The sequence below is a fragment of the Sorex araneus genome, chromosome 4 (genome assembly GCF_027595985.1).
Source record: "Sorex araneus isolate mSorAra2 chromosome 4, mSorAra2.pri, whole genome shotgun sequence".
Taxonomy (NCBI): domain Eukaryota; kingdom Metazoa; phylum Chordata; class Mammalia; order Eulipotyphla; family Soricidae; genus Sorex; species Sorex araneus.
In genome coordinates this window covers 25,230,103-25,257,515 of record NC_073305.1, presented here as the reverse complement: position 1 = coordinate 25,257,515, position 27,413 = coordinate 25,230,103, and the positions used below count along the sequence as shown (strand labels likewise).

At 41.4% G+C, this 27,413-nt stretch overlaps 1 protein-coding gene across 2 annotated transcripts in view; it reads left to right on the top strand.

Annotated features, from left to right (window-relative positions):
- Nucleotides 1–27,413, top strand: part of NGLY1 (N-glycanase 1) — a 66,823-nt gene continuing 39,410 nt past the window's right edge. For both annotated transcript variants that reach the window (XM_055136898.1, XM_055136897.1), the window contains exons 1-3: nt 1–167; nt 9,665–9,779; nt 16,799–17,044. In XM_055136898.1, the coding sequence (XP_054992873.1) occupies nt 34–167; nt 9,665–9,779; nt 16,799–17,044 (495 nt within the window). In that variant the 5' untranslated portion in view covers nt 1–33. The remainder of the gene's footprint in view (nt 168–9,664; nt 9,780–16,798; nt 17,045–27,413) is intronic.

The following is a 27,413-nucleotide window of genomic DNA, read 5'->3' as shown; positions in this document are numbered from 1 at the left end:
GCGAGGGGCGGCGACGGCCGCGGGCGCCCGAGCATGGCGGCGGCCGCGGCGCTGGACAGCCCGTCGGGCGCGGCGTCCCAGGCCGTGGCCGAGCTCTGCCAGAACCCCCCGGAGACCTTCCTGGAGGCCTCCAAGTTGTTGCTCACCTACGCGGACAACATCCTCAGGTACGGGACCGCGGGGTGTCCCGGCGGGCGGGGCGGGGCGCGGCTTCCTGCCTGGCCGGGATTTGCGGGGCCGGGTAGCAGGGGGGGGCCGGGGGTGGGGGTGCGCCCGACGCCGGCCTTGCGGGACAGCGGGGCGAAGGAGCAGGTCCCCGAGCCTCAGCCCCGCATCGACTCGGGGTCTCGGTGACCGCGAGACCCTCCCCTGCTGCCCCTCCCCGCCCGAGAAGAGGAAGTTTCTGTGCACTTTGGACTTGGTACCAGATGTTGGGGTGCTCCGGGCTGAGCTGGCGGGGCTGGGGATCCGGCTGGGGGGCGGGAGAGGGGTGGGCGTGCCCCCCGACCCTGGCTCCTGCTCGAAACACGAGCCGAACTGCGTCCCTGTCTCTCCGCCTGGACTGGACCGAACGGGCCCGCGCCTGGGCAAGTCCTGCATCTGACCGCAACGCCTTCGTCCCTGGCCGCGCTGGACGTCCCACCAGGAAGCCCAGCTGCCACCGGAGCGGTGGAGTCTGTTCATTTCTGTTTCCATCTTTGCTCCTTCTTTCTGCCCACCTTTCTCCGCCGATTGAAGTTTGGAGCATGCAACTTTAAAGCTAGTTTTCATGCTAGTATCTGTTGGTATCTGTTGGTGTTTTTTGGGGTTGTTTTTTTTTCCTCCCCAAGGCTGGAGCGATAGTACAGCGGCTAGGGCTGTGTTTGTTTGCCTTGCACGCGGTCGACCCGGGTTCGATTCTGCCATCCCTCTCGGAGAGCCCGGCAAGCTACCGAGAGTATCCCGCCCCGCATGGCAGAGCCTGGCAAGCTACCCGTGGAGTATTTGATATGCCAAAAACAGTAACAAGTCTCACAATGGGGACGTTACTGGTGCCCGCTCGAGCAAATTGATGAGCAAACGGGATGACAGTGACAGTGACAGCAGCTCCTTTAATTCAATAACAGTTGGTGAGATAATACAGCGAGTATGGTACTAATCACTTGCACGCAGCGAACCCTGATTTGATCCTCAACACCACATAGGGTCCTCAGAGCCCTACCAGGAGTGATCCCTGAGCACAGCCGGAGTAAGCCCTGAGCACAGCCCTCGGTGTGACCCCGAAACAGATGAATAGAAAGTAAAGTAGTGGGGCCAGAGTGATAGTACAGCCGGTAGGGCGTTTGCCCTGCACATGGACGACCCGGGTTCAAACCCTGGCATCCCATATGGGCCCCCCAAGCACCACTAGGAGTAATTCCTGAGTACAGAGCCAGGAGTAACCTCAGAGCATCGCTGGTTGTGACCCAAAAAGAAAAAAAAAAGTAACGGTGGTAACCTTGGATTACCTGTTCTATTCGTTGCAAGTGAACAAGTTCTTCTGGATGTCTAAAATCTTGCTCACTGGGGGAATTGGGAGGTTTAGGTTTATCCAGTTTGAATCACTTCCCACCTCAGCTCTTTGGGTGAAATTGGTGCGCTGATGGATATGATGGGACTTGGGGCAACATGGGACAGCGGTTAAAGCAGCTCCTGGTGCTGGCTTCTAAAGTGGCGGTAACCTTGGTTATCCGGTGACCAGGATCTTGGAGAGTCTCTGTGTCCCCCTCAGCATACCTTCCCCCCAGTTTCACCATCATCATTAGTCTAATTCCTTTCAGCCTCAAGGTTACAGGTTGCATGTGACCCAATTTGAGCGACTTGGACACAGGCAGTGCTCAAACACATGGCCATTTCAGTGTTGTTTGTGGAAGGAAAGTTAATGATTGTAAAAGTTGAAGGGGGAGGGAAAAAAAGTTCCGATTCCTTATTGTGTGCTGATGGCTATGAAATGTGGAGTGTGTTCACCACGCACAGTTGTGACCTAGCTGGGAACTGTCTTCCTCCTCTGTGCTAGCCTGTCCAGCCACCTTGTGTACCTTGGGAGTTCTCACCATTCCTCTCTCCCGGGACGGTGCTCCCGGGACTCTGCCTGAGTGAGTGAGCTCACAGGCTGAGTTCTTCAGAACCTCCAAACTACTGAAATTCCACCATTGAGAAGAAGAGAGATGCTTTGTCATGGCAAGTTACTTCTGCTTTCAGTCTTGAGCCTTTTCAACCCAAAATGCTGAGGGGGAAAACATTATGCTACTTTGAGCATGAAAATTCTTTGCATTCAAACAATGACTTGGCATCTTAAGTGTCATTTTGAATAGTTTAACCAAACTCAGAAGAAATTGACATGCTGTCAGTGCATGTTAGTTTACAACGCCCTGTATTGTGATCTTGAAAAGTTTTTGTCAAAAGGCAGTTGAGATTGGAACTCATATATCTGAAACTACCCTTTTTCAGTTTGTATTAAGTAACAATACTAGACCTTGGCCTTATAGTGTTATCTTAGAATTCAAGCCCAAATCCTCTCTTGAACATATCTCTTGCCATTCTTTGTTTCTATGCTTACCTATTTCCACTCTGGAAAAGACTGTGTTCTCTTGAACACGTCCTTCTCTCTTTTCTCTAAATGTGTTCCAATAAAAATTATCTTTCTGGGCCAAGGTGATAATACAGCATGTAGAAGCATTTGCCTTGCATGCGACCAGCCTGGGTTCAAATCCTGGCATCCCATATGGCTCCCTGAATCCCGCCACGAGTGAGCCCTGAGCCGAGAGCCAGAATTAAGTTCTTGAGTACTGCTGGGTGTGACCCCAACCCACCTCACAACCCCCCCCCCCAAAAAAAAAGAAAAGAATTGAAACTCAGGCTTTGGGAGTGGGAGAAAACACGTTTTCTGTTTGGGGGTTTTGGGACAAGGGAGAGGCATACCCGTCATTGCTTGGGGGCTGTCCCAGTGTAGACTCAGAGTGAGATCATCCTGATGATCCTTGCTGTACTCAGGAATTGATCCCAGGGCTCCCACAGGCAAAGCCTATGGTCCAGCACTTTGAACCATCTCTGAGGATCAAAACCACTCTTCCCTGCCAATACTGATTTGCTCACCTCTTTTAACAGAAAGCTCCACATCTCTTGGATTCTTAGCCATGCTACTTTTTCTAACTTAATAATAGAGAAAACCCAAAGTTTGCTGTTTGGGAAAATGTATCAGCTTAAAGATCAACACTGTGAAAGGCAAGACATTTTGGAATTCCTTGCTCCTGTCTCTAGTCTGACGTAACATTTTGTAGAAAGTGTTAAAATGAGATAGGTTGAGATAAGCTTCAGATTTCACTTTTAGGTGATGTTTGTTCTATTTCCCAAGAGTCGAAAGCTAATGAAGTTATGGAATAAAATCTGTGCTAATTTATCAGGTGACTTTAGCCAAAGATGATTATTTTCAGTAATATCTGCATTTTCAGAGATTGCTAATCATATGAGTTTTGTAGATTACTTCTTGTTATTTCCTGTATTTCATTTCCAAAATGGTGCAGAGAATCTGTTTGGCATGTTAGGCAAGATTATTGTAGTTTTGAGACCCGATTGGGATGAGTTTCATGTGGAATAATGATAGTAAGACATAGGTTTCATTTGTAAACTGTTGTGATAATTGTGAGAATAAATGTGTGTAGAATGGTAAGCAAAGTAGGCAGGAACTGTCAATTTCTTTTTTTGTGTTGGTTTTTTTTTTTGGGGGGGGGTCACACCCAGAGATGCTCAGGGGTTACTCCTGGCTTTGCACTCAGGAATTACTCCTGGCGGTGCCTGGGGGACCATATGGGATGCCGGGGATCGAACCCGGGTCGACCGCGTGCAAGGCAAACGCCCTACCCACTGTGCTATCGCTCCAGCCCCTCTTTTTTTGTGTTGGGACCACACCTAGCAGTGCTCAGAGGTTACTCTTGGTTCTGCACTCAGGGTTACTCCTGGTGTTGCTCAGGGGGCCACTTGGGATTGGCCACATGCAGAGCAAGTGCCCTACCTCTGTACTATCTCTCCATCCTAGGGACTGGCAATTCTAGATGACAATACAAATGGAATTAGTTAGAAGACAAATGTGACGAGACAAAATAACTGAAAACAATTTCAGCTTTCATATCCAATATTGACACCTGAAGAAGTTGTGAGTATTTAGGATTGATGAGTTTGCTGGCAGCTTATGTGATGAAGGATATTTTAGGTTTGTAATCAGACACTGAATATAAATCCCTCTCAGTCATTTACTAAGACTGTGATTAAAAGCCATTGATGATTCCATGTAAGGCCTGCAAAATCATGTGGTCTGGCCCTGGTACATACAGCTATACTTCTTGTCCACTATCCTTCAACCTGTATTGTCTGAATGGCTCTTGAAGAAGAAGGTTCCCCATCTCTGTTCTAGGTTTTATTTTCCTCATTTATTTTTTGGACCATACTTGGTGGTACTCAGGACTTACTCCTGCTTCTGTGCTCAGGAATCACACTTTGCAGTGCTTGGGAGACCATGTGGGCTGCTTGTAAGGCAAGCTGTCTGCCTGCTCTCCTCTATCTCTGGTACCTATTTTCCGTGTGTGTGTGTGTCTGTGTGTCTGTGTGTCTGTGTGTGTGTCTGTGTGTTGGACTACCTCCAATGAGGCTCAGGGTTTCTCCTGGTTCTGAACTCAGGAATTAGACCTGGAGGTGTTCAGGGAGCATATAAAATGCTGAAGCTTGAATCCAGGTTGACCACGTGCAAGACAAGCGCCTTCCCACAGTACTATCTCTCCAGCCCCCTAGTTTCTATATTTTTTAAAAGCAGAGAAAATCAAATTGCCAGAAACAGACACAGATAAAGCTCTGGAGTTTTGCTGGTAATGTCTCCTTACTATTATTCAGTTTTACTTATTAAACAAGCTGCATTAACTGTACAAGTTTTCCTTTGCTTCCTCTTACAGATGGAGCCAGAGATGGTTCCCATATGGTTCTAAAGGCAGATAGATGGTTTTGAAAATATATGTTTATCTCAAAATAACAGATTTTCAGAAGAACTAGGAAAACAATTTTATGATCTGCAAACCAACTTTTGTGATTAGTAATAAAAATAAAAGATTATAGGACTGGAACGATAGCACAGCGGGAAGGGCATTTGCCTTGTACACGGCCAACCCGGGTTTGATTCCTCCGGCCCTCTCGGAGAGCCCGGCAAGCTACTGAGAATATCCCACCCGCACAGCAGAGCTTGGCAAGCTACCCGTGGTATATTCGATATGCCAAAAACAATAACAACATGTCTCACGATGGAGACTTTACTGGTGCCCGCTGGAGCAGATTGATGAACAATGGGATGACAGTGCTACAGTGCTACAGGATGCCCCATGTAAATTCCCATTTGTGAACCTGGGATGGATTATGTATTCTAAAGAGGAAGAGAACTAGTAAACATATGTATTTACTTCTCGGTATTTTCTGAAGTTTTTAAATTAAGCATTTAAATTTTCTTTTTTCTGAAATGCTGTATGATCATTAAGAGGCCTTCTTTCAAAATGGAAAACATGATTCTTATTTTTTAAATCATAAAAACAAGCTAAATTTCTATAAATTAAGAAATTTTATATAGGGACTGGAGTGATAGCACAGCGGGTAGGGCGTTTGCCTTGCACGCGGCCGACCTGGGTTCGATTCCCAGCATCCCATATGGTCCCCTGAGCACCACCAGGAGTGATTTCTGAGTGCAGAGCCAGGAGTAGCCCCTGAGCATTGCCAGGTGTGACCCAAAAAGAAAAAAAAAATTATATATAATTTGGGGTAAGACAACTAGGAAGACACCAAAATGTTATAATTGAGTGTGAGGAACAAAAAATTATGTTGCCCTGTTAAGACACCATTTATCAACATCATCACAAAATAGCCCTGTCCTGACCCCCAAAATCTCAAGCAAAGATGCAAAAGAATTGCTAACATAAACAAAGTAAAAATTACAAGATGTAGTATAATTAATGGGAAGCAGAGGTATAAGAATGAATATTGAAGTTTTTTTTTTTTTTTTTTTTTTTGCTTTTTGGGTCACACCCAGCGATGCTCAGGGGTTACTCCTGGCTCTGCACTCAGGAATTACTCCTGGCGGTGCTTGGGGGACCATATGGGATAACGGGGATCGAACCCGGGTCGGCCGCGTGCAAGGCGAACGCCCTACCTGCTGTGCTATCGCTCCGGCCCCCTGAAGAGATTATTTTTAAAATATTTTTAATTTAATAAAAGATGATGATCATGCAAATAAAGGGATACTTTAGACAGCAGGTAAAGAGAAAAGTGTTTGTGTGGCGCTATTCCAAGGACAGGAAATGGAATCTGATGGATTTGAAATTCAATGGCCCTTTGGCCATGTTCTTCAGTCTTTGAGGACTTCCAGGGACTCTTTTGGCATCACTCGAGATTGTGACTGTTGTGCTCAGCATAATTTGTAAGAGGATAATGGGTTTCGGAGCTGAGCTGAATTGCCATCGCCGAACCTTGTGTGCAATATACTTCAGTGAGAAAAAGATCCGGATGATATGTGACATTCATAGATGTCATAATTAGGAAATTGCTCGCTAGAAATTACAAAGAGAAATCTAAATGAGGACTTGGAGGTGGAGAGGAACACTGGGCATCTAACCCTGGGCCTCACATCTGCCAAGCAAGTGTGTTACCACTGAGCTGCATCCCCAGCTAGAAAGAAAACTCTATAAACAACGCAAAGTCTGTACAGTAGTTGCTTTGAAACATGTCTGAACATTATAAATATAGAATTCACTAAGTTTTGTAAGAATTTTTAAGTGGTGGTAAAAGAGGAAAGAAAAATAGAAAATTAAGCCCAGTGATCATGTAAGAAATCTTGAATCTATTAGGGGAAGAAAAAAGATTAAAAGAATTCAAGAGGTTTTGTAGTAATAGGTTATATCATCTTGGTGGTACTGATAATTTGTGGAATGAGTTGAATCCTGAGAAGCTGCCTCATTTGTTTGTAACTAGCTTTGATAAGTGTAGGATTTAGTGATAGGAAGAGGGACACGTTTGTGATACGGTACAGCATGGAACTCACGGCTGTTAAACATTTTGCAGAGCACAGAGTAGCCCCAACCTCATCCCCATTTAAAGCCCTTAATGCCAGTAAGCACAGTTGACAAAGCCTGAAATACTCTACAGAATAAGAGATACTGCACATTCTTTTCTTTGTGTTTTAATTAGCTGTCATTCTCAAATCACTGAAGAACACTTTTAATATATATAATTTTTAACTAATATATAGTATTAGTCTAATATATGTTATATATACATATATATATATATATATGGGCTGGAGCGATAGCACAGCGGGTAGGGCATTTGCCTTGCATTCGGCTGACCCGAGTTCGATTCCTCCGTCCCTCTCGGAGAGCCTGGCAAGCTACCAAGAGTATCCTGCCCGCACGGCAGAATCTGGCAAGCTATCCGTGGCATATTTGATATGCCAAAAACAGTAACAACAAGTCTTACAATGGAGAGGTTACTGGTACCTGCTCGAGCAAATCGATGAGCAACGGGATGACAGTGACAGTAAACTAATGTATAATTTTTTTTAAATCACACTTAGCTGTGTTCAGGGTACTTCTGCCCTTGTGATCAGGGATCAATCCTGTATGTGCTCAAGGGACCATATGTGGTGCCAAGGATTGAACCTGAGTTGACTATAAGCAAGGCAAGTGCCCTATCCATTGTACTACAGAGAACATTGGCCACTTGTTCTTGGTTTTTTATTTGCAATCCATTGTGGACCCATGGCTTTTGTAAAAACACAGTGAAAATTTCCTGGGAGTGTTACATTACTATACAACGTTTCCTGTACTTCAAGTTAATTGGCATAGTTTTGTAGATTAGCACTAATCTGTATTAAGTAACACATCATAGTAGTTTTGTCTCTGAATATTCTGTAGTAAATGTGTGTAATTTTCTGAAATTAAGGTAGAAGGATTTTTTTAAAAGATTCAGTGCCAGGGAGATCGCTAAATGGATTGGAGCACAGGCTTTGCATGCAAGAGGCCTGGATTTAATACCTGACACCTCATGGTTCGCCCAGCACCACCAGGAGTTGCCCCTGAGCATTGCCAGCTGTATTTCCCCCTCACTCTCAAAAAGAACAGAAACAAGGTTCATGGAGAATTTATTACAACTTAGTGGTAAAGAATTGCTTGGTGGACATTAAATACAAAATTTTGAAAATTACAAAGTTTAAAATCTTTCTGGTTTTGTTTTTATATTGAAGTAGTTGGAAAACATGTATAGTTAGGGCAAGATAGTTATCAATTACTGCTAATTGATTGATTGGTCATAGCTAATCAAATTTTATTCCATACTCCAATCAACCGCAGCATCCTTTCGAGGGACCCCTGCCAGTTTCAGAATCCTTCTTAATAGTGTTGGTGTCTGATCTGAAACCTTATCCAAAAACTGTTCGGAACGTCTTTTTTGAGTATAATATAGTGACTGCCTTAACTTTGTCTTCTTTCTAATTTTTTTTTAACAGCCATTCTGATAATCAAGGTTATTAAAATATCTTTTATGTGTGTTGTCTTTTCCCATGTTTCTTGTTGAAAATATTGATCATTGCAAAATAACTTAATATCCTCATTATATGTACATATATATTTCTATTACCATACAGCACATGGAAAATATATATCACACTAGAAAACAATCATTTGGCTCATAGAAAATGAAGTGTTTGTAAAGGCATACAATAATATTGTTAGAAGTGAAATTTTATGTTCAAACACATCTCATGTCTTTGAACTATCTTATGTAACTTTGTAATTTCTTTTATATAGTTTACAAGTATTTTATTAAGCACTAGCTGTGTTGGGCACCATTCTAGTTGTTAGAGATCCCTCAGAACAATATGGACAAAATCTTCTCCCCCAGAGTAAGAGAAATAGCTCAAGGGACCAGAGTTTATGGTTTGTCTGCAGGAGGCCCAGGTTCAATACCTGACACACCATATTACCCGCTGAGCACTGCCAGAGTGACACAAAAATACTAACCCAAACAATAAAAACTTTCTCCCCTGTCTCGAGCTTCCATGGTGTTTTTATTTTGACAGTCTGAAAGTTTATAAAGGCATCTAGCTTTTGTAGCATTAAACTAAAATGTCATTTGGATATTTCTTATGGCTACACTAATATCAGCTGGGAATGAAGATAATGAGCTTGACTTAAACATTCAGTGAGGCAAGAATTACAGAGTCAGTTATCATTTCTAGCTTCCTTTCTTTAACATGGGCACATCTGGGTCTGGGAAGATAGCTCAAAGGGCCAGGGGTGCCTGTTTGCTGGCTGAGGATCTGGGTTCCATCCCTGGCATCACATGGTCTCCCTAGCGTAGCTAGATGTTGTTCTCTCAAGCACCACCAGGTGTGACCCTTGAGCACCGTCAGGGTGTACTGATGATCTCCAACATTGCAGGGCCTCTTGGCCACATCACATCTCAGACCCAAGCATTGAGCCTTCTTGTAGAAACCTCCAAAATCAAAATAAAAAGGGGATCTATATGGGACTATAGCCAGTCTCAGACATAAAAAGGAATGCAAAAACATTATAAAAATATAAATTGTTACATATAATCTTTTTGTTGTTACTGTTATCAGAAACCCTAATGATGAAAAATATAGATCTATCCGGATTGGAAATGCAGCTTTCTCTACTAGACTCTTACCCGTCAGAGGAGCTGTTGAATGTTTATTTGAAATGGGCTTTGAAGAGGTAAGTATGTAATACAAGGATATTTTTCTCCCTAGTTCATACATAAAATATTCATTGCAGTGTTGATTGATAATTTTTTACTAATCAATTTTTGGGATCTGTGGTACTGGTTGTTCCTTCACTTTTTTGTACATTTAAAGTCTCAGTAAATATACTTTAAAATCATAGTATAATACCTCTCCCACAGGGAAAAGTTGTACATCACAATCCTTTAGGATAGGGAAGGCCAAATTGTGTTTTATTTTAGGGTTTTGGCAAAACCCCGATTTGTGATCCTATCTGACATAATAGGATCTGATCACCTACCCAGTAAGAAATGGAAAGAGTGGTATATAAATAGCTAAGTTTAATTACTACATGTAGGGGTTTTCTTATTTGGCAGAAGACTCTCTGATAGTTTCGGTGTTTAGGTCAAAAGAAACATGAACTTCCACTTGTGAATTTTATAAGTTGGTTTAATTTTACAGCATGATGTAAGTAGTTGTTGAGGCTGGAGCAATAGTACAAGCAGGTTGAACGTTTGCCTTGCACACGCCATCCCAGGTTCAGTCCCCAGCATCCCAGGTTCAGTCTCTTGAGTACTGCCAGGAGTGATCCTTGAGCACAGACAGGAGTAAGCCCTGAGTACTGCTATGTGTGGCCCAAAAGCAGAAAAAGAAGAAGAAAGAATAGTTTTCAAGACTTTTGGGGGGTCGGTAGTAGCCATAGCCATTGATTCTTGTGGAAGAGGGATGGCTACTCCCAACTCAGTGCTCAGGGTTCACTCGGTAGGCTCAGGGAACCATACAATGCTGGGAATCAGACCTACATTCCCACATGCAAAATATGTTCTTCAGCTCTTTGAGCCACCTCCCAAGCTGAAGATTATCTGTCTATGCTTTGACAATTTCTGACTTGTGGTAAGAAATACAGAAACTGCTAGAGAAATATGCTAGGTTACCAACAGCTTGCACTTTCCTTCCTGCCTCTCTGCTTTCTTTCAGATTTTGTTCCTTGCCCTGGGGACACATTAGACAATTAAGATAAATTAAGATCCCTTCTTGTTTGGAACTTGCATTCTAGCAGGCCAGACACAGTAAATATGAACTAGATAGGATGAGAGTAAAGGAAAAAAATTATACATACAATGTATTTAAAACACAGCTGTATGGGGGCCTGAGAGACAGGACCTCAGGTAGGGCACTTGTCATGCATGGGTTCTATCCTCTGCTCACAATATGGTCCCACCAACAGTGATCCCTGAGCATCGAACCAGGAGTAATCTCTGAACACTGCTAGGTGTGGCCCCAGAACAAAAACTATTGTAGTGGTGGGCAGTTTCTTATGATGGGTACTCAGGGAAGGCATCTGAGGAGAACTTTTGAGTTGGGACCTGAATAACAAGTAGTTTCACTTAAGTAAAAGGATTTGCATGTGCATAGGGTTCCTAGCTAGAGTAACTTCCTCACCAAAAGTAACTTCAGGGACAGGCAGAGGTTTAGTGTTTTGAGGACGACAGTAAAGGCTTGGATTTTATTCTAAACTTAATCAGAAGACATTAGAAGATTTTTATTTTTCTGTTTGTTTTGGGCCACACCCATGGTGTTCAAGGCTTACTCCTAGCTCTGTGTTTAGGGATTACTCTTGGCGGACTTGGGGGACCACGTGGGGTGCTGAGGATCAAACCCGGTGGCCACATGACCCAGAAAACAAGAATATTTTAGAGGTTATAAAGAGAAAATCTGTTATACAAAGAGGATATTCTGGTATGGGGGCAAGGGATGAAGCAGAGATTGGCTAGAAAGCTTCAACAATTTTTTTTTTTTTTTTTGCTTTTTGGGTCACACCCAGCGATGCTCAGGGGTTACTCCTGGCTCTGACTCAGGAATTACTCCTGGCAGTGCTTGGGGGACCATATGGGATGCCGGGGATTGAACCCGGGTTGGCCACATGCAAGGCAAACGCCCTACCCACTGTGCTGTCGCTCCGGCCCCGAAAGCTTCAACAATCTCAATGAGAAATGGAACCAGGTTTTCTAAGTTCTGTGTGGGCAGGGCATTTTTTTGTTTGTTTTCTATATTACTAGCTCCTAAAATTGTGCCTTGGTACATGAAGGCTTTGAACGTTTTCTTAATTTAATACTGATGCAGTAGTGGAGACAAAGAAAACAGAGGAATCCAGGATTCTTGTTTGAAGTGAAATCTACATTTGCTTATGAGTTGCATGTGGAGTTTAAGGGAAAGGAAGGGACCAGAAATGATTTCTAAATTTGGTTTGAGCAACTAAATGGGTGGTGTTAATAATATCATTATTATTTATAGTTAATAGGGATTATAATTAATCTTAACTATTATTAAGACTGAGCGTTTGCCTTGCACGCTGCCGGCCTGGGTTCGATTCCTCCGCCCCTCTCAGAGAGCCCGACAAGCTACCAAGAGTATCTCACCCACACGGCAGAGCCTGGCAAGCTACCCATGGCGTATTGATATGCCAAAAACAGTAACAAGTCTCACAATGGAGATGTTACTGGTGCCCGCTTGAGCAAATCGATGAGCAACTCCATGACCGTGATATAGTTTATTAAGACTGAGAAGTCTTGGGGAAATCACAGATATAAAGGGGGAAGTAGTGAGTTTTGCTCAGTGGCACTCCTGTACATTGCTCAGGTATTGTTCCTATGGTGCTTGGTGGATCACATGGTACATGCAAGCCATGCACACTTGCCCTCTGAACCATTTCCTCAATGGTATGAAATACTCATATACACATGTTAAGTAGATAGATGAATATGAGCATATAACTCAGTGACACCTCGAGAGATTATGAGTTATGAGTTATGTTACCTGCTTAGAGTTCACAAACATTTAAACTTAGTATTTAAAACTGCTCTCATTTGGACTGGAGTGATAGCACAGCGGGTAGGGGCATTTGCCTTGCACGCAGCCGACCCAGGTTCGATTCCTACATCCCTATCTGAGAGCCCGGCAAGCTACCAAGAAAATACCGCCCACACGGCAGAGCCTGGCAAGCAACCTTTGGCAATTCAATATGCCAAAAACAGTAACAAGTGTCACAATGGAGACGTTACTGGTCCCCGCTCAAGCAAATCGATAAACAACGAGATGACAGTGCTACAGTCCTATTTAAAACTCTAGTGGGAGAGTTGAAGCACTGATGATTCTGTTTAAGGAATGCAGATTTGGGTTAGGGATGTGGCTTAATGATAAAGTACATGAGTTGCATGTGAGGCCCCAGGTTCAATGCCTGGCACCTAAAAAAACTTTTTTTTTTTAACTTAAAGGCAGATTTTCAGGCATTAACTAGCAGAAAAATTAGGAAAGTGACAACCAGAGACTGCTCATTTATTATTGTTGCATGTCACAGACTCATGGGGCTCAAATTTTTCTTTTAGCAAATGTTTATGAGGTAAGGAGACCACTGTCCTATTTGCCAGGATCTGTCCTGGGTTTAGTCCTGACAGACCTACATCCCTAAGTCTCTGGCAAGCCAGAAGGTTGGTCATACCAGTGCCAGGAGACAGAGGCTAGTAATACTTGATTCAAGTAGAATGACAGTTTCAGGACTTCACTGGCCCTCTCCGCAGGCCTGTGAACCTTACCTGAAAACATTCCAGTATATCCATTTCAGCCTGGAAAAGAAAAAAAAAGAAAACGACAGTTTCAGAAAAAAACTGATTTGATGATGCTTTGATAAGACTAATTTAGGGCCAGAGTGATAGTACAGTAGGTAGGACACTTTCCTTGTTTTTAGTCAACCCCAGTTCCATCCTCAGTACCACAAGGTCACCCGAGCCCTGTCAGCGGAGATGAGTGCAGAGCCAGGAGTGAGTGAAGAACGCCACCAGGTGTGACCCAGTAACAAACAAAAAGACTAATTTATACTTAGTTTCTAGTGGACTTCAAGATGTGGCATTTTAGGGCCTATCTAAATTAAATGCTATATCAGTGTGGTTAAATTGCAGGAAGAAGTAACAGCTGAAACTGATCTCTTCCGCAAAAATAGAAATGTGTTCAGTTTGAGATGAGGTAGGAATCAAGGACTCTTCTGGGCCAAAGCGATAGTCAACAGGCTGAGTATGTTCTTTGCATGGGGAGACTCTTTCGGTCCCCAGCACTAGGTGGTTGGGGCCAGGAGTAGCCACTGAGCAATACATAGGTGACCCAAAAAGTAACAACAACAGAAAAAGAACTATCCTGTACTTCGAAATATGTGTTAAAATTCTGGACACACAGTTGTCTGGGACTGCATTTTTTATTTTAAATTTTTATTTTATTGAATCACCGTGACAAAAGTTACAAAGCTTTCAGGTTTAAGTCTCAGTCATATAATGATCAAACCCCCATCCCTTCACAAGTGCACCTGTTCCCCCACCAAGAACCCCAATATACTCCCCTCCCACACCCACCCCTCTACCTGAGTGGCTAGTGATCTTCACTTTATTCTCTCTATACTTTGAATACATTCAATATTTCAACAGAGAACTCACTATTATTATTTGGAATTTTCCCCCAACAATCCTGCTGAAAAGGCATCATTTGATAATTTGTTTTCCATTGCTGAGAATGAAGATTATATGAGCTCAGTTTTGGATTTCTGTTACTTTAGCTCAGTTCACAGTCTAGATGCAGTTCTATAAGAAGCCACTGGATGCCAAAATGAGTTAGTAGACCTCCCGTCTTTAAGGAGCAGAGGGGCTGTGTCATGCGCGGCTGCTCCGGATCTTTTTTTTTTTTTTTAAATGAAATGAGAAAGGGACTGAATTTTGAGAAGGAGACTGACAAAGAATGAAATCTAAACTAAAAATATGACCCATTCCGTTTTCTTACTAAGAACCACAGGCCTTCCACTGGCCATTAGAGGTGGGCCATTATGGTTCTCAGTGACTAGAAGATACTGACAGGGTTTTGTGGATGTAGGCTACAAGTTTGTGTAACATCCGTCACTGAGCATTGGCTTAGGCTTGTTCAATACTAGGAGTCCAGCTGATTTCTTAACAACCTTACTGGATCAAAACGTACTAGGCTGTCCCGTCCCACGGGACTTGGTCAACGTGGGTAGCCAGGAGAGGGTGCGAGAGTAAAAAAGGAGACAGACGCAAGGAGAAAGAGACAGACACAGACAGACACAAGAATGGGAGAAAGCTCCACCTTTATTTCTCTTAAGCTAGTCTTTTATAATTGATTATATGAGGAAGTGGGCAGAATGGGAGAATAGCAAAGAATGCAAACGTTTAACGAAACTGGATGTGGGCCCTGATGGCAGTTTCTCTGGGCATTGTTCTGCAACCTTTCCCAAGAAGGGGTTGTTCCTTAGTTACAGGTCAGTTTGTACTGACATATTGGTTTCCAGGCATAGGTTTCTGGCCGTTTCCAGGCTTGGGTTTCTGGCCGTTCCTAGGCATTGGTTCCCGGCATTAGGCCTGTAATCTTGTCCGTTTTTGAAAATGCAGTGCTATTGATTACTTCATTTGTACAGGCATGTGGCCATGAACATCTTACTCTTAAGATGGGTCATGAAAGCATGGAAGGGAAGGGGACAGGGCAGGAACAGCATCTCTCACCGGGGCCCTCTCTGCAGTGTGCAATGGAATCTGGATCCAGACACATACTGTGCTATTTTTCTGTCCCTAACCATGGTGTTGTCTACATGTCTCAGTGTTTCTCCACTAATAAAATGAGATGAGAAGCCTCTATGTTTGCTCTTAAGCCAGATGTCTGCTTTCTCTTTCTCAGACCTCATCACAGAGATGAGATGACTTTTCGTTTAGGAAAAGTCCGTGTTCTGTTTTCAACAGTCAGCTAGCATGTAATCATCACAACTGTAGAAATGGTCCCATTTTGTCAATCCTCCCAAGTATGGGCACACCTTGGAGATTTTGTGGGCTTATTTCCAAACCACGACAATAAAATAGGTACCAAATAAGGAGAATTTGCAAATATTTTGATTTCTAGTCTATATAAAAGTTATGCTTACATTACATTGCAGTTTGCTTGGTGTGCAATGGCATTATATGTACATGGAGGAAAAAGCATAATATCTGTAGGATTGGGCACTATTCTCGGTTTCAGGAATCTACTGTGTGCCTTGCACTATAATCCCCTACACATAAGTGGGAGGGCTACTGTATGCCAAATTATTCTGGTTATATTTTAGGTATTTATTAAATGAATTACTCTTGAAATAGAGTTTTAGTGTTTTTGTATGGATTACCATTCTGTTGTCCTTTGGCTAACCAAGAGGGTATATTTTTTGTTACTGTAGAAAAATGAGTGGGACCCATGTACAGACTTCTAGTCATGTGTCTGTTTAGAAAGTTGGATTTATAAGGGTCCGAGATCATTATATACTTTTACATATGTTGTGTGAATTCCGATCATTTTGTAGGCTATTTCTGTACTATTTTATATAATAGTAGTGTCATACACTATTACAGAGAAGCTAGGAATGCATTTTTGCAGCTCTTTTTTTTTGTTTTGTTGTTTTGGTTTCCCCACCTTTCCCCTCCACCCTGGCAGTGAGAGTGATCCCTGAACATAGTAGAGCCAGGAATAGACCCTGAGTATAGCCAGGCTTTGGGCATGAACTCAGGTCGGCCACATGCAAGACAAGCACCTCACCTCCATACTGTATCACTAGACTTAGTTTTCTAGCTCTTAAGATACTTTCTGACTCTCTTAAAAGATAAAAATATTTTCTAAAGGTCTGTTGAATAAATAAAACAGCAAAATATTATGTGCCAATAAGGAGACTACTTTTCCTTTGTTACATTTTTTGGTTTATGGCTAAATATTACTTATTTCTGTCCATACTTTTCTAACAGTAAGTGCCATACTGTTAGAAAGTCAGAAGGATTGTTAAAATGTGTCCTGGGATATTGGCTTCACTTTATGTCTTACATATGTATGTAAGTATTCAGAGTATCTATGTGAATATATTCAGTATATACTTCCAACAATATATACACGTGAGTGTCAGTGGAAAGCAGAGGTTAAATGTTTTCCTTATTTTGTACATTTCAGGGAGAAACACATCTTATCTTTCCTAAAAAAGCCTCAGTGGAGCAGTTGCAAAAAATTCGTGACCTAATCGCCACCGAGAGAAGTAGCAGATTGGACGGGTCAGATAAGAGCCATAAAGTAGAATTATCTCAGCAATCGACAGCTACTCCCCGGCCTCCTGCAACACAGTCTTCAAATCCTCCTGGGTTCACCCAGCAAGCAGGGCACCGTGAAGGGCAGCCTGCAAACCCACCTTCTGCTTCAATGGTAATGTAGAATTAAACCTTACTTCTCCTCTTTCAGAGTGTGGAAATGGCAAAGTTTAAAAAGATGTTTCAGATTTATTCCTAAATGTATCCCCCCGTTATTCTTGAATCTTATCATTTTAATATGCTTACATTTTCTTAGCTCTTGAAAAAAATTGCCAGAAACTTAACAAAAGTGAAAAAAATGTTAGTCTTTTATTAATGTTCATATTACTTTTAAATCTTGATGTGTTGTTTCTGTAATAACCAAAGTTTCGTTTATCATTTGTATGTATACCTCTTGCCTTGGTTCTTAAATCAGTTACACAAATTAACGTAAGTGTAGTAATGGAATTTCTAGTCGGGGAGTATTTATGTCATTGTTTTTTTTCCACTTACCTCACTGACAGTTTCCATCTAACGTTTACATGCTGCCACTCACCAGGGCCATTATGACTTCCAACAAATTAACCATTGTCAATCCTTAATTCAGTTTAAAAAAAAATCAGCTATTTTCAGGTTTAAGTTAAGTAATAATGCACTTACTTTCTGATAGATAGTAGTGCTAATAAATTAGTTGTGCAGTTATGTACTTCTGAAGAATTTGTGCATAGATATTCTTGTGTTTGCTTGTTTTGGTTTTTGCTTGGGGGCAATACCTGGTTCTGTGCACAGGGTTACTGCCAGTAGTGTTTAGGGCAGAGACAGTGTGTTGCTGAAAATTGAATCTGCTTCTCATTTATGAGAGCATGCCTCGCCATTGAGCTCTCCTACCCACAGAACTGAAATGAAACAGGCATGGTTGGATCACTAAATGAACTTGCAATAGAAGTTGTTTTGTTTACAGAAATTCTTTTGGTTAGATGTTGTTAAAAATTCTCTTAAATTTTTACTTTAGGGGAATTTCTACTGAAATTTCTATCAGTGGCATATTTAATCCCATGCTTTAGTCTTAGTAAAACACCTGGATATTGTCCTCCATATTGCAGAGTCAGTTTATTAAACCTGCCCTAATCTACAGCGGACTCCCACCAGATTTTAACCGCCCATTCTTGATATTCACATAATTGGCAGTCATTTCTTTGTGTAGATTGGCACAGCCCTAAATTTGCCTCTAAAAAAATAAAGAATCAGGGTAAGAACGATAGTATAGCAGGTAGAATGTTCAATCTCTGGCATCCCATGTGGTCTCCCAAGCCTGCCAGGAGTGATCCCCAAGCACAGGGCCAGGAGTAAACCCTGAGTACCACTGGGAGGGACACCATCCCCACCCCCACCCCCTGCCAAAAAAAAAAAAGAAAAGAATAAATGTAGAAGGACCAGACAGGGTGAAAGTGTTGCTTTACACACACACACACACACACACACACACACACACACGCACGCACGCACGCATGCACGCACACACACGTAGTTTATAAGCTACCCGTGATGTATTCGATATGCCAAGAACAGTTACAAGTCTCACAATGTAGATGTTACTGGTGGTGACATCTCCATTCCCCCACTCAAGTGATTTGCCCACTCGAGCAAATCGATGAACAATGGGATGACAGTGCTACCATATATATATATATATATATATATATATATATATATATATATATATAGTTTATTTTCATGTTTGGGAGGACCATTCCTGGTGTTGCTTGAGGAACTATGTGATTCAAACACCCGTACAATGCATGCTTCCTGCTCTTTGAGCCGTCTGCCTGGCCCTGTGGAATTTCTGTTGATTGGTTTTCAAACTTTTGTGGAGGATTAAAATATATTTATTTGCCATTTTTTTAAATGACTTAGGTTAAATAGTTTTTAAAATAAACATTTCCCCCTCTCAGTAGTTTCACAACTAATGTTAAGCTGTAGTAACAGCAAGCATGGAGTTTAGGAGAAGCTGTTAATAGACACTGTTGGATCAGCTAGCATTGGTACTAAGTGACTGTGGACACCAGATGATGGAGCATATATTAAAGCTAAGTTGGGGCTGGAAAGATAGTACAGTGGGTGTAGCACTTGCCTTGCACATAGCTGACCCAGGTTCAGTCTCTAGCACTCCATATCGTTCCGTGAGCACCGCCAGGGCTGATCCCTGAGTCAAGAGCCAGTAGTAAGCCCTGAGCACCACAAGTGTGCCTCCCCCCCAAACAAAACCAAACCTTTGTAAATTGTCCAGAATTTTAAAGGTTTTCCTTTAGTAAAAATGATCCCTTTTCCAAGTATATGTGCTGATTCATTTAGTTCATTCTGTTACCACAAAGTAACAGGAAAATGGGATTAATCAACTCATTCTGTTTGTTTGTTGGGGATGGTTGTGCTCAGGGGTTATTCCTAACACTGTGCTTAAAAGTGACCCTTGCATGTTTAGGGGATCATGTAGGACTCCAGTGAGGGATGCAGCCAATGCGGCGGCTTGCAGGGCAAGTGCCTTACTTCCTGTACTGTTTCTCTGGCCTCTCTAGTTCTTTTGTTTGTGGGGCAGGGGGAAACACATACCCAGCATTGCTTGGGATTTTGTTCTGGCTTTGTGCTGAAGAATGAGGGGACCATATGTGATGCCAGGGATCGACCCCAGGTCATCTGTATCAAGGCAAGTGCCTTAATGCAATCTCTGTCTTTAGTTCTCCTCCACTCTTGCACATCTTAAGAAAATGTTGGTCTTCTTACAGCAATGCACTGGGACTGTGAGCTGGGCTATGTAACTTCTGGCAGAATTTTCCCTGGACTTTATACAGAAATCCAAAACATTTATAATTGTCAGCAATGTGAATCGGTTCCATTTGAACAGGTCTGACTTGTGGGGGAAACTCCAAATAATAACAGTAAGTTTTTGTTGAAAATATTGAAGGTTTTTAATGTAGCAGCCACCTCTGGACTGTGAACTAAGCAAAAGCCCCACGCTGGCCGACGTGGCGTGGCGTACACCATACTATGAGGCGCAGGAAGGGGGATGAGGGGGAAAAAGAAAAAAAAAAAAAGGGAAAAGGAAAAAGAGATGAGAGAGAGAGAGAGAGAGTTATATCAATTATAGTGAGTTTTGTGTTGAATTATGGATTGTAATCAAGGTAAAGAAAAAATGAAGTGAAATTCATTAGATATACAGTAGGGGGTAGGGGGTGGGGGCGGGGGGTATACTGGGGTTTCTGGTGGTGGAATATGGGCACTGGTGAAGGGATGGGTGTTTGAATATTGTATAACTGACATATAAACCTGAGAACTTTGTAACTTTCCACATGATGATTTAATAAAAATTAAAAAAAAAGAAAAAGAAAATGTTGAGCAGGTAGCCCACTGTCTCTTGATTTTCAAATGATGTATTTTATACTAAATGTACCTAATTGACTTTCAAGGTGGTGCTGAGATTTATTTCTATAAAGAGAAAGTATAGATCATATAAGTTGGGAAGATAAAATCAACAAAGTAGGCTGGAAAAATAGCACAGCAGGCAAGGTGCTTGCCTTATTTGCGGCAGACCCAGTTTTGAACCATATGCAGATACTGATTAGTGCCAGGAGTAACCCCTGAGCACAGATCCAGGAGTAAGTCCTAAGATGAACCTCCTTCTCCCAATGTGTATACACCCCCTGAACCCCATCAGGAGTGTTTCCTAAGTGCAGAGTTAGGAGTAACCCCAGAGCATCACCAGATGTGGCCCCAAACAATAACTGTATATAGTTAGCTCGGGAGACCATATGGGATGCCAGGAATCAAACCCTGGCTGGCCCTGTGCAAGGGCAAGCACCTTTTCTCCTCCACTATATCTGTCCTGCCTCCCCCAAAATAAAATATGACAAAGTTATATAGCAAGAAAGAGATTTAAAAAGCATTTAATTTGCTTATAAACCAGCTGAATTATGAACACTGATGAGCCTTATAATTATTATAGGATATTTTTGCTCAATACCTATTCAAGTAAAATTTTGAAATATAAGACAGCCAGTAATTGCAGCATTGGAGTTTTCAAATAAGCTTTTCCTGTATGGTATAATTTACTGGAGTATATTATTGTTCAAATGGTGATAGTAGTTAGAAACTACCTTTACTCTATATTTCATATCAATAGAATTTATATAAAATTATAAGGAGATAGTCTTTTTTCTTCTGTCCTTTACTTTGCATGATTTTAAAATGTATCCATATTGTAAGATGTGTCGATATTTTATTCCTTTATATTCTGCTTAATATTCCATAGTGAGTGGGTTATTTTCCATGTTTGCTTATTATGAATAATCATGCTGTGAACAGTCACATATAAGGCTTTGTGTGGACGTATGTTTCTATTTCTCTTGGGTAGATTCCTAGGAGTGGAACCACTGGGTTATATGGTAAGTTTATGTTTAATGTTTTAAGAAATGGCCAAGTTGTTTCCAAGATTATTTTTTTGGTATCCTCACTGACACTTCTGACACTTGTTCTGTTCTTTGTAACATAGCAATTCTGGTGAGAATTAAGACATTTCTCTGGGAGGTGATGGGGGTTGGGGAGGCGGCATAAAAAAAAAGGAAAGAAAGAAATTTCTCATTATGACTTTTATTTTGCATTTTCCAGGTAAACCATTTGATTTTTATTACATACTCTGAGGATATAATATCCCTATAAGAAATAACTTACTGGGGCTGGAGAGATAGCACAGCGGGTAGGGCGTTTGCCTTGCACGCGGCCGACCCGGGTTCAAATCCCAGCATCCCATATGGTCCCCTGAGCACGGCCAGGGGTAATTCCTGAGTGCAGAGCCAGGAGTAACCCCTGTGCATCGCCAGGTGTGACCCAAAAAGAAAAAAAAAAAAAAAAAGAAAGAAATAACTTACTGATGATCCATTAGATATTTTAATATTCTTTGCTTTCCAAAAGCTGACTTAGAACAACGAGGACAGTTTTTCAAAGACATAGATCTCACTGTTTTAGAAGCATTACGTTTATAATTTTGCAATTGTGTATAGGTTGAAAACATGTTCTGAAGTATGATTTGCTTAAAATAAGCACTTGACAATTATTAATAGTTCTTAACAGCTAGTCCAAATGTGTATTCTTATTTGGCCAATGATTTATATGAAACTTAGGCACTTTTTAATCAACTCTCATCACTGTAGAAATTACTGGGTATTTGTTTAAATGAGTGTCTCGTTAGAAGAATAAGAGATTATTTCATTGGAAATTGTGAGAATCGTATAGTATTACTGATAAATAATAAAGTGAGGTAAACTAATTTCTTAAGACACCTTCCTATCTGAATCCATTATGTGGTTTTATAAAAGAAGCAACCTTAGACATAAGATCTAAATGTCCAGTTTCAGGGCTGGAAAGATAGTACAGTGGGTAACAGTTGATGAGGTTCAGTTCCTCGCACCACATATGGTCCTGCTAGGAGTGATCTCAGAGGTCAGAGGTAGGAGTAAACCCTAAGCACTTGCAGGTGTAGCAAAAAATAAAAACAAAGGTCTAGGTTCTTCACGAATCTAATAAAATACACAGACATTCCATTAATTAATTGAGGTTGCTTAAATTATGATACATTATATTGACTGTACCATCTAAAAAAGGTTGGATATGGTCTATTTTGTCACAAATACAATTATATGGAAATTTAAAGGTAAACTGATAATTCTTAAATAAACATGATGTATATATGTGAATAATTTTATTTATGTATTTATATGATTTGGGGCCACACCTGGCGGTGTTCATGACTTACTCCTGGCTCTGCTCTCAGGGATCAGCCCTGGCAGAGCTCAGAACTATATAGGATGGCGGGGATTGAACTTGAGTTGGCCGCAAGGCAAACACCCTTCCTGCTGTACTACCACTTCGGCCCATAATTTTTTATTCTGAGTGTATGTATGCGATTTAAAAAGCTCCAGAAGCAATTTATAGACATTTAGTCTTAATTTCCTCTGAGTAGTATCAGTCATTTCATCTATGCCTTTCACTATTTCCTGAAAGTTGTTGTAGCATTACTTCTATAAATAGGGGAAAAGATGATTTTGTTGTTGTTGTTGATGTTAAGAGGTAAATGAAGTTAGTGAAGTCACAAGTTGATGAAATCTATTGTTTAAAAATTTAACACTTTGGGCTAGAGAGATAGAACCAGCATGTAAGACACTTGCTTTGCATGTTCCCAATCCGGGTTTGATCCCTAGCACGTGTATGTTCCCCTAAGCAGCACCAGGAGTGATGCCTGACACAGAGTAAAGAGTAAGCCCTGAGCACCTTCAGGTGTGATACAAAAAAAAAATAAGTTTTTGAAAAATTAACAGTTTTTTCTTCACAGAAAAGCCCTCCTTCTCTTTTGAGCACGTATTTTTCTTTCTATCCCCTCACATTTCTCTAAGTACGTTTTTTTTTTTTAAGTAAAACTTTTGTTTCACTTTTAAAAAGGGAAAGCAGTAACAATAAAGGATAAAGCATCTGCCTTGACCAAGGCTGACCGGCCCCACATGCAGTCCCCTGAGCACTGCCAGGAGTGATCCCGGAGCACAGAGCCAGGACTAAACCTGAAAAACCACTGGTGTGGCCTTAAGACCTCCCTGCCCCCAAACACAACTACAAGGAACAGTCATTTGTTTAAATCTGATTCTTGGGGGCCTTCGAGATAGTACAGCGAGGCACTCGCCTTGCCTCTGGCTGATCTGAGCCTGTTCTCTGTCACTGCCTGTGGTCTCCTGAACACCACCGGGAGTGATTGCTGACCACAGGACAAGAAGTCTGCCCTGACTACAGCTAGCTATTGGCCCCACAATAGCAAAAAATAATCCGAAAAACTTATTCTAGGGGCCCCAAATATGGCTCAACAGACTAAAGCACGTGTTTTGCCTCGAGGAGACCAGGTTTAATCACCAGCACCACATCGTCCCTCAAGAAGCATCAGGGGTAATCCTTGAGCACTGCTAGAGCTGTGACACGAAAACAAAACCTGTTTCTGAATTTAAGACCTGCTACAGCGAGGTTTGTGTAAAGGTAGAAAGGGGGCTGTGGACTGATGATGCCGTGGCATCATACTAAGTAAGGGAATCCACTAGTCTTTCACTGGTTATATCAGAAGAGATGTTGCACTTTTTTCTCATAATCTTAAATATAAACTTAAAAGATGATAGCATATCCTCACATGTCAAATATATATTATGGGAGTCTTTATAATGTAGAAATGGACTTGACATGCAGGTTCAAAAGAAACTGGATATAATTTTCTTTCCTAGTATTTCTTTGCGATTTTTAAACTGATTTCTTGGCCTCCTGGTGCTTCCCGCAGACTGTTGTTTACACCAACTTTGTAGAAGGAGGAGACTCCTTAAACCCACCTCACGTATACCTGGGCCTGGTTTGTGTTATGAACTGAGGGATATGAAAAATAAAAACCTTATTTCTTTGTATCTTTATACTAGTATCAAGAATGGATGGATTAAAATGTCAAAATTAAAAAGTAAAAGATTTCCTATAAACTTTTAAATACATATCATAAAAACAAAATAATTGGAATCCCAGTATGAATCGTGAAGAAAAAATGTTAACTAAACAGGTTTCACATTTTAAACTTCCAGTTGTACTCCAAATAACTTACTCTCTCAAAGCAATTAGTTGCTGCCTTATGTACATGTAACCCAGCTGCTGTAATCGCAATGTAATCAGCAAACTTCTATTTTTATGACTTAGTTCTTTTGGAGTTGTGCCAATGAATATGCAAAAAACAAAGGCAGGAAAATAAACTTTTATTGTTCAAGATCATTTGAATGCCATTAAAACCCCATAAATGCAGTAATACCCAGATTGAAAGTGTTAAATTGAAAATAGAAATTCTCTGAATGAGCTCTTTCTCTTCAGTAAATGAAAATATACATTTAAGAAGAAGTGGTGCCTGAGTACAGGTTGGACATGGCCCATAAAAATGAGAGAGAGGGGGGCTGGAGCAATAGTACAGCAGGTAGGGCATTTGCCTTGCATGTGGCCGACCTGGGTTCGATTCCCATCATTCCATAAGGTCCCCCGAGCACTGCCAGGAGTAATTCCTGAGTGCTAAGCCAGGAGTAACCCTTGAGCATCACCAGGTGTGACCCAAAAAGCAAAAAATAAAAAAATAAAAGTCCAATTTAAAAAAATGAGAGAGAGAGAGAGAGCGCACTGTTAGTGCCTGGTTTTTATAGCAGTTCTTTGAAATGGGGGCTGGACGCTAGTACAGAAGAGCAGATGGGGCATGCATCTATCTGACCTGAGTAGATCCCTAGCACATTGTATGGCTCCCCAAGCAGAGCGCTGCCAGAAGTGATCACTGAGCACCGAGACAGGAGTAACCTCTGACTCTGTCGAGGAGCACAGTCGAGTGTGTCCCTCTCTCCCCTCCAAAAAAAATTATTTGACATGAAAATGGAGGAATTTCTTTTTCTCTTTTCTCCTTTTGTGTGTGTGTGTGTGGTGTGTGTGTGTGTGTGTGTGTGTGTGTGTGTGTGTGTGTGTGTGTGTGTTTCGGTGAAGGAGTTTGTTTCTTCTCTCTGTTCTGAATGCCCTGGACTTCTTGTCACCAGATCAAGTTTCTTTAGTCATCTGTTGCACTCATCCCTCTGCTTAGGAGGAAATGTATCTTCTCTTAATAAAATCCTGATCCCTCCTTCTGTCCATATGTCCCTTGTCTGTTCACCATGGGATCTCCTATGTAGTTTTAATGTTAGTTTTAAATCTCCTTTTGCTGTCTTCTCAATGGCATATAGACTGTATGAACCTTGCTTCAACCCACTTTTCACCTAAGATTGGACCTTTGACATCAGAATGACCTGGACTTGGAGGTTCCCGAATAAAACTCAGACTGGCTAAATCAGAGAGGGAGGAGGAGGACCTGGAACTCTGTAGTGTTTAAGGACCTTTCCTGTATGCTCTCCGGAGAGACCAGCCAGTTAGTTGACAGACACGTCGGCCCCTGGAACTTGCAGGTCCAGTGTCTCTCACGGCCTCTTTACAGCAATTTCAGCATCAGCCTCCTGAACTCACTATCTTCACTTTTCCTATGCTTGTCTAGCAGGTTTTGTTTTTTTTTTTTTTTTCCGCTTTTAATACATACCGAATCACACTATAAGGCACTTACCTTGTCCTCTCCATATGTGAGTTTAGGAATTAAATGCATATGCTATCATGCCAGTGTAGTGTGTACATTATAGAGGAACTAAAGAGAGCAAGGAGGGCTAGTCCATGTGCTTTGCATGCTGGAGGTCTGGGTACTGTTCCTGGTACCACATGGTTCCTGTGAGCACTGGGCTGGGAGTTGCCCCTGAGTCGCACTAGCAGGTGTAGCTCAAAAAACAAAAGAGCCTGCTTCTATTTTTAATTTGACCCCCTTGCCAGTTGATTTCATATTACTTGGTCAAAAAAAAAGTAAAATAATGGCAAATAGAATTATTAGAAAATAAATCAGTAATTTGATTTCTGATCATTAATTGCTATATGTTTTTAACCTTTCTTAATCTAATAGTTGACAACCATATATAACATTAGTGAGTACCATACTCAATACTTTATGATGGGAAGTTCTCTGTCCTTTAAAGAAGCTGTTAGTGTTTCTTGCAAAACTGGTTTCAAGGCTTTGAATTCCCTGAGCTGTTGCCTATCTATAAAGCTCTGTGTGGTTCCTTCTAATCTGAATGATAATTCTGTTTGCCATTTTTTCAAGGTTTTTTGGAACAAGCAATCTGAAATAAATTTGTTTTATGCCTGCCAAAGGGGCAGGCTGGGGATTTGTAGGGATCCTGGGACAGTAGTGATGGGCTTGCTGTTACAGCATTGTATGCTTGAAACAATTCTGTTGTGAACAATTTCATAAGTCACTGTGTCTTAATTAAAAATAAATTAATATTTTGAAAGAGAACTAAAGAGTAAATATCTTTCATTTTAAAACATGTTTTGTTATTATAGTCATTTATTGAATGTGGACATAAGTATTTAAAATATATTCAAAAATACTATTTTAAATATAGTTATTTTAATTGGAGGAGGGGGCAGATTTAATCAGATTTTAGTAGACTGTGATTTGGGTTTTTTTTTTTTTCATACTAGTCTAGATTCTGGCACCACATGGTCCCCAAAGCACCACTAGGAGTGGCTTCAGAGCATCTCTGGGTTTGGTCCCCTAAAAAACAAAAATATAACAGTTGAAGGGTTCATACTAATCAGGTAGATTTCTAAGCACTGCGTTTCCCTGGCTTATGTGTGCTTGCATTATTAGGATCCACCTCAGTGTTTAGAGATTTTTGTAATCTCTGTCTTTTTTCATGTGATGGTGTCCCAGGGCCATATCCAGTGGTGCTTGAGGTGTCAGATGGTATTAGGAATGGAGTTCAGGCCCTCATAGAAGCTCAGCGTATGTTCTTACCACTTGAGCTATCTTCCCGCCCTATAATTATACTTAAAGCTAGGGT